Source organism: Protomyctophum bolini (genome assembly GCF_963924005.1).
Source record: "Protomyctophum bolini genome assembly, contig: SCAFFOLD_269, whole genome shotgun sequence".
In the NCBI taxonomy this organism is placed as follows: Eukaryota; Metazoa; Chordata; class Actinopteri; order Myctophiformes; family Myctophidae; genus Protomyctophum; species Protomyctophum bolini.
The window spans coordinates 46,504-59,068 of NW_027665375.1; the positions used below are offsets into that span (position 1 = coordinate 46,504).

At 46.3% G+C, this 12,565-nt stretch overlaps 1 protein-coding gene across 1 annotated transcript in view; it reads left to right on the top strand.

The window, feature by feature from the left end:
* LOC308312296 (voltage-dependent T-type calcium channel subunit alpha-1H-like) overlaps positions 1–12,565 on the top strand; it is a gene marked incomplete at both ends in the record, with an annotated part of 70,606 nt that overhangs the window by 45,841 nt on the left and 12,200 nt on the right. The window contains 5 exon segments of the mRNA XM_080794661.1: positions 214–347; positions 1,014–1,084; positions 2,739–2,817; positions 10,194–10,315; positions 11,896–12,054. Coding sequence (XP_080650787.1) covers positions 214–347; positions 1,014–1,084; positions 2,739–2,817; positions 10,194–10,315; positions 11,896–12,054 — 565 coding nt within the window.

Sequence of the window (12,565 nt, forward strand, 5' to 3'; positions counted from 1 at the left end):
TTATTATAGAAAGCAGTTTCGTGTGTTCAATTCATTTGTATACAGTATATGGGCACGTGTTGCCCCGTGACGATATAGATTGGATTGATTGGTGTGTGTGTGTGTGTGTGTGTGTGTGTGTGTGTGTGTGTGTGTGTGTGTGTGTGTGTGTGTGTGTGTGTGTGTGTGTGTGTGTGTGTGTGTGCGCGTGTGTGTGTGCGTGCGCGTGCGTAGGTGGAACCAGCTGGACTTGGCCATCGTAGCGCTGTCCATCATGGGCATCACCCTGGAGGAGCTGAAGATGAACGCCGCTCTGCCCATCAACCCCACCATCATCAGGATCATGAGAGTCCTCCGCATAGCGCGAGGTACTGTACGCACTGTACTTTACTTTACATGTTTATTTGGACAGGACGATGCATATTAATGGACGTCACATGGACGTAAATACACCGGATATAGATAGCACAGTTGCTCATTTTCATCCACAGTCCTCACAGGAAACACAGTGGAATACATTTACATGTACATTACATACAGTATAGGGAACACAGCATGAAAAATAAATACACCTAAAATAATCATAAATGGTCGCAGCTTTGGTTTTCAAGCAACCATTTTTTCAGATTTTATTTAAATGAGGGAAATGTAGCACAGTCCCTTATATACGCAGAGGAAGGCCATTCCATGACGCTACACAGCCCTGTACTGAGAGGATCCATTTTGGCCCCATGTTGTTGTTTGCCGGTGCGGCAGTCTCCTGGAGTTGTTGCTCTGGGGGCGGGCACGCACGCACGCACGCATTGCAAATATACTGACTTGTGCATGTCATTAGCAGAACATTTTCAAACGTAAACGAAAAGATAATTAAGAAACTGCAGAAACCACCAGACCTACAAGGTCACGCCGCCAACACGTCCTTGAGCTTGTAAATATTTTTGCTTCATAATAATTATGACAAAGCAGGCGTGCTGTAACACGTATAGATAGGGCTTATACTGTACGTGATGGTGTGTGTTTTCATCTGTGCTCAGTGTTGAAGCTGTTGAAGATGGCCACGGGTATGAGAGCTCTGCTGGACACCGTCATGCAGGCCCTGCCTCAGGTAATTGATTGATTGATTGATTTAAATATGTATTAACAGTTTGCAGAATTACAGTACATTTCAAGCACAAACTCAATACAAAGACTGTTAACTGTGAGTGGACGACCCAATTAAGCATTACACTTGTTTACAACAGGGTCCACATTGTTCAATTCATCAAAACATTTAGAGACGTACAAATAGACACTTCTATATAGTTAAAGAACAGAACAGGAATTCATCATAAAGGAGGTAAAAAGGGAAATTGCAGCCGTCCGTAGGTGTCCTTTGAGAGCGGTTTTGAAGGAGTCAAGGGATTAACATGTCTTAATGACTGTTGTTAGGGCGTTCCACATTTTGGTTAACCCTCTGAACTCAATGCATTAGAATGTGTTCTGTCTGTATGTCAGTGGCTCTCAAACGTTTTCATGTCAAGGGGTTAAACACATTTTGTGCCCAAAACGTCCTAGGAATCACAGCATGTCTGTAGGGGTCTTGGTTTGTTTTTTTGGTGGGGGTGTACATCATGGGTTAAACACTAGACGCTCTGATTCCGTAACCTGGCATGCATGTGAAAAAACACACTATACGCATAATGTGGCACGGGAGAAGAGATGTTTTATCCGAAGGGCAGGGTTATCGATCACAGAACAGAACGTCACGCACACGTGCATGTTTACACCCAGAAAGCCTGGGTCTTATAACAGGTTAACACTGGCCTTTGGGGACCGACAGGGCCTGCTTAAATAGAGTTATAACAGGTTAACACTGGCCTCTGGGGACCGACAGGGTCTGGGTCTTATAACAGGTTAACACTGGCCTTTGGGGACCGACAGGGCCTGCTTAAATAGAGTTATAACAGGTTAACACTGGCCTTTGGGGACCGACAGGGTCTGGGTCTTATAACAGGTTAACACTGGCCTTTGGGGACCGACAGGGTCTGGGTCTTATAACAGGTTAACACTGGCCTTTGGGGACCGACAGGGTCTGGGTCTTATAACAGGTTAACACTGGCCTTTGGGGACCGACAGGGCCTTTGGGGACCGACAGGGTCTGGGTCTTATAACAGGTTAACACTGGCCTTTGGGGACCGACAGGACCTTTGGGGACCGACAGGGCCTGGGTCTTATAACAGGTTAACACTGGCCTTTGGGGACCGACAGGGCCTTTGGGGACCGACAGGGCCTTTGGGGACCGACAGGGCCTGGGTCTTATAACAGGTTAACACTGGCCTTTGGGGACCGACAGGGCCTTTGGGGACCGACAGGGCCTGGGTCTTATAACAGGTTAACACTGGCCTTTGGGGACCGACAGGGCGTTTGGGGACCGACAGGGCCTTTGGGGACCGACAGGGCCTGGGTCTTATAACGGGTTAACACTGGCCTCTGGGGACCGACAGGGCCTTTGGGGACCGACAGGGCCTTTGGGGACCGACAGGGCCTGCTTAAATAGAGTGCAAATAAAATACATTGAACAAAATCAATCCTAGTCGCCTTTCCCTCCCTCAGTCCACCAGGGTCTGGATTTATTCACTTTAACCTGTGTGTGTTTGTGTGTTTGTGTGTGTGTGTGTGTGTGTGTGTGTGTGTGTGTGTGTGTGTGTGTGTGTGTGTGTGTGTGTGTGTGTGTGTGTGTGTGTGCGTGTGCGCGTGCGTGCGTGTGCGTGTACCTCTAGGTGGGGAACCTGGGCCTTCTGTTCATGTTGCTGTTCTTCATCTACGCTGCTCTGGGAGTGGAGCTGTTCGGAAGACTGGGTCAGTACTCCCTCTCTATGTCTCTCTCTCTATCTCTCTCTCTCTATCTCTCTCTCTCTCTCTCTCTCTCTCTCTCTCTCTCTCTACCAAACTAATTTTCATAGAACAGACAGAGAGAGGGGGGTGTTGGGGGGGGATTAAACTGGGGGAACAACATCAACTCAGAGAACTGCTGTGTAAAACAATTCCACTCACAGAGATGTCGTTATAGGACTATTTATCACAGAGATGGCCTGGTGGAGACAATAAAACATACTCTCTCCCCATGCCTTCGGCCTGGTGGAGACAATAAAACATACTCTCTCCCCATGCCTTCGGCCTGGAGGAGACAATAAAACATACTCCCTCCCCATGCCTTCGGCCTGGTGGAGACAATAAAACATACTCTCTCCCCGTGCCTTCGGCCAGGTGGAGACAATAAAACATACTCTCTCCCCGTGCCTTCGGCCAGGTGGAGACAATAAAACATACTCTCTCCCCGTGCCTTCGGCCTGGTGGAGACAATAAAACATACTCTCTCCCCATGCCTTCAGCCTGGTGGAGACAATAAAACATACTCTCTCCCCGTGCCTTCGGCCAGGTGGAGACAATAAAACATACTCTCTCCCCGTGCCTTCGGCCTGGTGGAGACAATAAAACATACTCTCTCCCCGTGCCTTCGGCCTGGTGGAGACAATAAAACATACTCTCTCCCCATGCCTTCGGCCTGGTGGAGACAACTAAACATACTCTCTCCCCGTGCCTTCGGCCTGGTGGAGACAATAAAACATACTCTCTCCCGTGCCTTCGGCCTGGTGGAGACAATAAAATGAACACTGAGGATTTGCCTACCGTATGTAGCCTCGAGGTGGGTGTGGTTCTGTGTGGTTCTGTGAGTCTGCTGGCCGGCTGCCCGCCCGGGCCTCAGAGGGCTTTGCTCTGGGTTCGCAGGTTGAGCTCCTGGCTTACTTTTAAACCCACCAGAACTCATTGCAGCTAAAGGCGTCTGTATCAGGAGGGTGGGAGAGAGTTGAAGGGAAGGTCGACATCATCTAATTTGCATCCCCATCTGTCTCTCGTGCTGCTTGAGACTGAGGGATCGCTTCCTCTGTGCGTGCGTGCGTATCGTTGCTGTTTCAAACTATATGCATATTTTACCTTTTTGTGTTTTTTTCCCCATAAATCTGTCCTACTTCATCATACTACGACAGCGTCACGGAACAGTATCCAAAGTAGCAGATCTAGACGTACGGAACTCGACTCTAAGCGAAGCACGGTGAACGTGACGGGTTTTTCTCTAGTCTCGTCTCATCGACACGTCTTCGTCATGTTTTTAGTAGGGATGTCCCGATACACTTCTTTCGCTTCCGATCCGATCCCGATACCTCAATTTATGTGTTAGCCGACACCGATACAGAATACCGCTACCAGTGTCGTGATTTTGACCTGAGATCACATTCTAAAAATGTCTTCTAAATCCTGACAGTTAAAAAAAAATAGCAGACCTACAAGCTCTTAGCGCGCCACTCGGTGGCGCGCTATGAGCTTGTAGGTCTGCTATTTTTCAATAGCTAAAGCGGGTCAATGAGTTGGAGCTGAGCTCTGTGGGTTTAGAATGGATGCACATCTTGAATCTGATCAAGATTTGATCAGTTTTTACTGTACTGCAGGTTGGACTTCATGTGGAGAAGGAACTATACGTTCTTCCACCTACAAATAGTGGGATAATAATGTCTTGTTGTAACTGATGGCTAACAGCTGTTGATAACGGCGGTATATACTCGTACTGCATTGCTGACGAGGCCTCGAGCGAGCTGTGATTTATATGTCCCGGTTAATTCATTGTTGGGAAGACCTTGAGTCGCCGAGGACTAACCATCTACGGTTACCAGGAGCCAGTAAGAAAGACAGGAGAGAGAGAGGAGGGGGGGTGAGTTGTGTGGTTTATTCACGGTTATCCGACAGTGAGGTGAGGTGAGGTGAGGTGAGGAGGGAGCTGAGGACGGAAGGTGGAGGGCGAAAAGAGGGGAGGCAGGGGTTGTTTTTCTCAGTGTGCTTTTTGTAACGTAAGCTTACAGAGGAGAGGATTTAATGGGACACTTCACCCTTTTTGCTAAAAAATATATGTTAATGACATTTAGAAGCTTTAATTAGAACACTTTCCTGGGGGTCTTTATGTGTTTAATATGTGGTTTTAGATATTTTAGATTGTAGCAGTGAGCACAGTGACTCTGATGTCATGGACACTGGGCTCACTACCTTCCTGGACTACAATTCCCATCATTCTTTGGTGCACTGCTCCTCCTTGTGGATAGGGGTGAGAGCTGTCTTACTGAGACAACATGTAGTCCAGGAAGGAAGTGAGCCCAGTGTCCATGACATCAGAGACACTGGGCTCACTGCTACATTCTAAAATATCTAAAACCAACATATTACACACATAAAGACCCCCAGGAAAGTGTTCTAAAGCCTCTAAACGTCATTAACATATATCTTTTTTGCAAAAAGGGTGAAGTGGTCCTTTAAGGAGGTGAACGATGGGTCTAAAGGCTCATTCATAGTCTAGATTTTCGGTGGTTAGGTGACCCTGACCACCGAACTACAACATGACGTCACTGAGCCGCGGTGAAGAGCAAACCACCGCCACCGCTCCAGCCCTTCTCTCTGTTTTTACTCACCACCGCTCAACGTTATTTCAGCTCCGGTGGTCAGCTCACCACCGGAGCGGTGGTCAGCTCACCACCGGAGCGGTGGTCACCTCACCACCGGAGCGGTGGTCACCTCATCACCGAAAATCCAGACTATGAATAGGCCTTAAAGGGTAGCAGAACAGAGGACCTAACGGGGGGGTGGGGTCTGTTGGGAGAGTATGATGTGTCTGTGAATGTGACCTTTTAAATGTGGACTGCCTCTGACTGTACCGTACATGTCTCAGTAAGCCAAAAGATAACAATTAATTACACAAGCGTGTGTCACGTCAAGGTCTCGCATTGCACGGTAAAGTCCTGAGTGCTAATGTAACCTCCCAGGGGTGTTAGAATGGAGCCATTAGGGATAGAAGAGAGTTGCTGCTTTATGAAGAGTTTTTAGTCCCAGTTACGTAAGCTTTGACCTCTAGAGATCTCACGTCTAATGAGAGGGTTCATTGAGTTTCGTCAACCCATTCTGGGCGGGAACCCCTTTTTGGTGGCATTATGTTATGCTTTAAGCTATTGAAAAATAGCAGATCTACAAGCTCGTAGCGCGCCACTCGGTGGCGCGCTACGAGCTTGTAGGTCTGCTATTTTTGAAAAGTCGTGAAAATGTGGCGCAAATCTTTGAATATATATTTCAGAGAGAGAACATTTTTAACTAAAATGTTGGCTTCTGGGGGGGGGGGATCCCTGGAACAACATATTTTTGAGATGGGGGTCCGTGTGGCCCAATAGAGATAATTCTGGGGGTCCTTGACATGAAAAAGGTTGAGCACCAACTGACATAGAAACATGTTTTTTCAGAACAATGTTAGAAGCCTTTTTTTTTATCGACCTCAGTCCAAAATGGGTTAACCCATTCTGAACGGGAAGCCATTTTGGTGTCAGCATCATGTTATGCTTTAGCTATTGAAAAATAGCAGATCTACAAGCTCATAGCGCGCCACCGAGTGGCGCGCTACGAGCTTGTAGGTCTGCTATTTTTGAAAAATCGAAGAACGACTGACATTTTTAGAATCTGATCTCAGGTCAGAATGGGTTCATCAGACCAGTGTGTGTCCAGTGGAAACCTCGTATGAATCTGATCTCCGGTCAGAATGGGTTAAAGCAATTATCGCTCCGTTTTCCCGGAAATCCAGCCCTTCTGCTGACTTGGAAGAGACGGATGCTAACAGGACGCTGAGGGGCTTTGGCTCCAGCCGAGCTGTCGTCCTCACAAAGACGCATCGATGTCCAAGTAACGACTAAGAGTCTGACCGCCTGATTGCTACAGTAGCTAATGCACCCTTTCATCACCACCATGGTTTGAACTGAGTGACCACCATTCCCATCCTCAGAGCACCGCGCTACCCTAACCCATTCTGACCTGAGATCAGATTCTAAAATTGTCTTCTGAATCCTGACAGTTTTCTGAAAAGCCTATGTTTCTATGTCGGTCGTTCTTCGATTTTTCAAAAATAGCAGACCTACAAGCTCGAGTGGCGCGCTACAGTGACATACTGTACTGTACATGCACGTCAGGGTCACAAAAAAGCAATATATGCTGTATTATTAATATTATTACTTTGTGACTGGTGAGTTATTTCTCTTGTCCAACTCTGGTGGTATTTTCAGCGACCTTTAAAAGCTATTCTGGGCATGGATTGGAAAGAAAGGAATCAGTTCCAAGTTAGTCCTTTTCCGTTTAGTCTTGACATCTTGACATTTTATTATGGCTTTCTCTTTGTTTATTGGTGGTTTTGATAAACCTCAGGTTATTTTGTCCATTATTTATACTAGACCATTTCACATTCTTCCAAAACAGAATGGATATACAGAGAGATTTCTCAGTGGAAACAGAGTGCTTTAACTCTGAGCTGGTCGAATGTTTAACCCATTCTGACCTGAGATCAGATTAAATAAATGTCATCTGAATCCTGACAGTTTTCTTTTTTTTTAATATATATATATATTTTATCCCACGATTTTGTAACCCATTTTTCACCCCTGTGCCAATCATCTACTGTGATCCTGGGCTCTACACACCCTCCGCCAACCTGGGGAGAGCAACGGACTTAACTCGTGCTCCCTTCATGCCTGAGTGTCCAAGTTGCTCCTTTACACCTGACAGGGGGGAGTTTCCCTGGTTGGACGTAGCGTGTGGAAGGAACACGTTATTCCAACCAGTTCCTTTCCCCTCCATCAGGCGCCCCGGCTGGCCTGACAGTTTTCTGAAAAAGCTATGTTTCTATGTCAGTGGTTCTTCGATTTTTCAAAAATAGCAGACCTACAAGCTTGTATGTAGTGTGCCACTCGGTGGCGCGCTATGAGCTTGTAGATCTGCTATTTTTCAATAGCTAAAGCATAACATAACAAAGAATGAGCTTTTAATGAAAAACGTCTTGTAATTCAACAACTCAAAGAGCAGCACATTGCTAACATTCTTAAGTGTGTACTTCACATGTTCTCTATATGCTGTAGAGCTGCAACTTGTCCAAAACTCTCTCAACCTCAGATCAAATGCTTGGTTAACGCTATACGTCGTGTTTTCTAAACTAAATCTGAGGCTGGAAAAAAAAAGCATTGCTTATTTCGGACTCTGGTCTTGGAATGACCTTACAGTCCCCTAGTGAGCTTTAAAATGATTGCCATCATGGGCACACTTCCCATACACACAGCTCCTGCTTTGACATAATAGCAAATGTCTGCTTGCTTTTTTAGTCTACTAGCTATTTCCGTTGCTTAGTTTTTATTTATTAGTCCTTATTGGTCGCGTTGCTGTTCTCCCTTTGAGCTTCTTCGGGTAGTGGGTGTACTGTATTTATGAGCATTGTATGTCTGTCCTGTTTTTCCTGGCAGAGCTGTGTCTTGCCTCTTAGTTGTCTTGGCCAGTTCACACTGTGTAAAAGAGACTACAGTCTCAATGTTTTACTGGTTAAATAAAGGTTAAATAAATAAACGCTGCCTGTGGCTGGGCCAACTCCAAGCTAGACTCTGCTCAGAGCAGATTACATACTTCTGAAACTCTTGCATCTTTGCCAAAAGGGAACTGAATATTTCACTCATCGTTTTCTTCACCCATGCATTTATTTTAATTATTTATTTATTTATTAAAAATAAAACTAAACTAACTAAACTTTCCTCTTCAACAGGAAAGCATTAATTAGACGTTTTGGATAATGCCCTCATACAGTGCCTGACAAATAATAGAGTAGGTTTTTATATCTGTGGGAACCGTTTTTAAACTGGGAAGTCACGTTCCCGAGGGTGAGATCTCGTGTCAGAGCTTAAACCTGTGTGTGTGTGTGTGTGTGTGTGTGTGTGTGTGTGTGTGTGTGTGTGTGTGTGTGTGTGTGTGTGTGTGTGTGTGTGTGTGTGTGTGTGTGTGTGTGTGTGTGTGTGTGTGTGTGTGACAACAAATAAGTATATCTTTGCTGACAGCGTGGAGGAGGAGTCAAAGTCAGCTGTTAACTTAATGGAAGGAAGATAAACACACAATAATGCATATATCTGGCACTGTAGTTCTAGCATTCTAAAATTCCCATTACAAGAGTCTGCTCATGACAAATGTCAGTACGTTGTTAGTGGTTGGAATCACATGCATTCCAACGGGAACTCCCAGAGGAGCATAATGTCCTCCCTGTGGCCGCCGTGGCTGACCTTGACCTTGTGATGGAGCAGAACGCTGGTGGTCTGACGACCGAGCCTTTGATGTGATAAACGGGCTCCTGGGGGCCGCTTATCTCCTCCACGGTACCCAAAAGGAGACCGCAGCTTAGTAGCCTGTCATCCAGTGTCAGTGCGCGCGCGTGTGTGTGTGTGTGTGTGTGCGTGTGTGTGTGCGTGTGTGCGTGCGTGCACGTGTGTGTGTGTGTGTGTGTGTGTGTGTGTGTGTGTGTGTGTGCGTGCGTGCGTGCACGTGTGTGTGTGTGTGTGTGTGTGTGTGTGTGCGGTGGTGGTTCAGGGGTAGAGTGGCTGGATGGTAACCCGCAAGGTTGCCAGTTCGAACCCTGTGGGCTCCCCCAGAGTTTGTGTCGAAGTGTCCTTGAGCAAGACACTGAACCCCCGGATTGCTCCTGGTGTGCTGGTTGGTGCCTTGCATGGTTTCCGCTGCCATGTGTGTGAATGGGTGAATGTAATGCACCATCTATGTAAAGGTGTGTGAATGTGTGTGTGAATGGGTGAATGTAATGCACCATCTATGTAAAGGTGTGTGTGTGAATGGGTGAATGTAATGCACCATCTATGTAAAGGTGTGTGTGTGAATGGGTGAATGTAATGCACCATCTATGTAAAGGTGTGTGAATGTGTGTGTGAATGGGTGAATGTAATGCACCATCTATGTAAAGTGCCTTGGATGAAGGCGATATATATATAAATGCACCAATTGCCACACTTGTAATGAGAAGATGGTTATCCTGGGCCTTTCAGTGACGACAGACATTATGCTGTACTCTATCTATTTGTGCTACTGTAGGTATTCTGTGTACAGTTACTACAGTACAAACCTCTCACTGTGTGATTGGTATTTCGGTATAGTATAGGGAACAAAAACTTTTGATACGTGCTTTAACATGTACCATATTGTTTTCTCGTGTGTGTGTGTGTGTGTGTGTGTGTGTGTGTGTGTGTGTGTGTGTGTGTGTGTGTGTGTGTGTGTGTGTGTGTGTGTGTGTGTGTGTGTGTGTGTGTGTGTGTGTGTGTGTGTGTGTGCGCGTGGTGCAGCGTGTAACGAAGACAACCCGTGTGAAGGTCTGAGTCGCCACGCTACATTCGAGAACTTCGGGATGGCATTCCTCACACTGTTCCGAGTTTCCACCGGAGACAACTGGAACGGGATTATGAAGGTACACGCGCGCACACCACACCACACACACGCACGCACGCACACACACACACACACAGCCCTTTACCCACATAAATTGACTTCATAGCGAATCAGTGAGTCAATGAGTGTCCCTTGCCTCAGTGTGTTATACATTAGGTGATCTCTCTGATATGAGATGAGATTCAATTTATTGTCAATGTACAGTACAAGTACAGCACAGCGAAAAGTATTTTCGCATATGATATCAAATATAATGCCAGTAAGAGTGTCAAACATTTTCCTGATTTAAACTATCTTTTAATAGCACTCTCGGTGTCTGTAGTAATAATAATAATAATAAAACTTTATTTGTATAGCACCTTTCATGACATGAAATGCAGCTCAAAGTGCTTTACAGAACAATGGAGAATAAAAGAAAAGCAAGGCAACAACATTAAAAACAAGCAGTAATGCAATACAGTGAGGACATGAATAACAAAAATAAGAAATAAAAGATCAATTAAAAGCAATGTTGTAGAAGTGGGTCTTGAGCTGAGCTTTAAAAATGTCTACAGAGGCTCCCTGACGAAGGTACAGTGGGAGTTTGTTCCATGCCGACGGCCCGTAGAAGCAAAAAGCTGCTTCCCCGTATTTTTTAGTTGCCATTTTTTTTGGCAAAGCGAGCAGGCCAGCTAGTAAAGTCAAATATCTTGGACATCTTATTACTCCATATGACTGTCCATATGTTAGCAGCAGCTGTGTTAAGAGAAGAACAACCCTATAAGAGAAATATGTACAGTTTTGTCTGTGATTCATTCATATGGCACTGACCTTTGGCCTCATGACCGAAGGGTTTGTCCAACGATCACTTTTAGCACGTGCTTGAGCATAGTAGAAAATCGCACCCGTGCGAACTGAGCAGTGGAACTGTACTTTTATTAGTGTAGTTGCCCTAACCAGACTATTGTTATTATTGTTATTGTTATTGTTATTATATGTTATTGTAAATGAGGATACTTTGGCACACTACTAACTCCTCCCACAGCTTTTGCCGCACACACTCATCGGGAATCGTGTGCTTGTATTTTGCTAAGAGATCCGTTAGTATAGTTTAATTGATATTAATTAACGACTGACATAAAAACATAGCAAATGGGTTTAAGTAAAAACATGTGAGTACTATTTTGTCTCCAGGACACTGTCTCACCTACCTGTCTCACCTACCCCTGTCTCCAGGACACTGTCTCACCTACCTGTCTAACCCTAACCCTGTCTCCAGGACACTGTCTCACCTACCTGTCTAGCCCTACCCCTGTCTCCAGGACACTGTCTCACCTACCTGTCTCACCTACCCCTGTCTCCAGGACACTGTCTCACCTACCTGTCTAGCCCTACCCCTGTCTCCAGGACACTGTCTCACCTACCTGTCTCACCTACCCCTGTCTCCAGGACACTGTCTCACCTACCTGTCTAACCCTAACCCTGTCTCCAGGACACTGTCTCACCTACCTGTCTAGCCCTACCCCTGTCTCCAGGACACTGTCTCACCTACCTGTCTCACCTACCCCTGTCTCCAGGACACTGTCTCACCTACCTGTCTAACCCTAACCCTGTCTCCAGGACACGCTGAGGGAGTGTCGCCCAGAGGAGCGCCACTGTCTCACCTACCTGCCCCTGGTGTCTCCCATCTACTTCGTGACCTTCGTCCTCATGGCCCAGTTCGTGTTGGTCAACGTGGTGGTGGCTGTGCTCATGAAACACCTGGAGGAGAGCAACAAGGTGCACGCACGCACACACACACGCACGCACGCACACACACACGCACGCACGCATGCACGCATGCACGCACGCACTAACGCACGCACGCACTAACGCACGCACACACACACACACGCACGCACGCACGCACGCACGCACGCACGCACGCACGCACGTTTGTCTTAGAATTCTTGAGAGAACATCAAAACTGACAGCATTGGAAATTGTATCATACTTTTGTATCTTGTGGTGTATTTTGTGTATTTTCAACACCGGCTTGTACAGTAACTGAGTATACATCAGGCAAAACTCCAATCCTAACCCTAAACCTAAATGCTTAATCTTAATCCTGAACTCTATACCTGAGTCTTGTCCTATTTGTAACCATATTAGGACCATTTCTCAGGAAAATGGTCCTCACAATGCAGGGTAAAGGCCTATTCATAGTCTGGATTTTCGGTAGTGAGGTGACCACCGCTCCGGTGGTGAGGTGACCACCGCTCCGGTGGTGAGGTGACCACCGCTCCGGTGG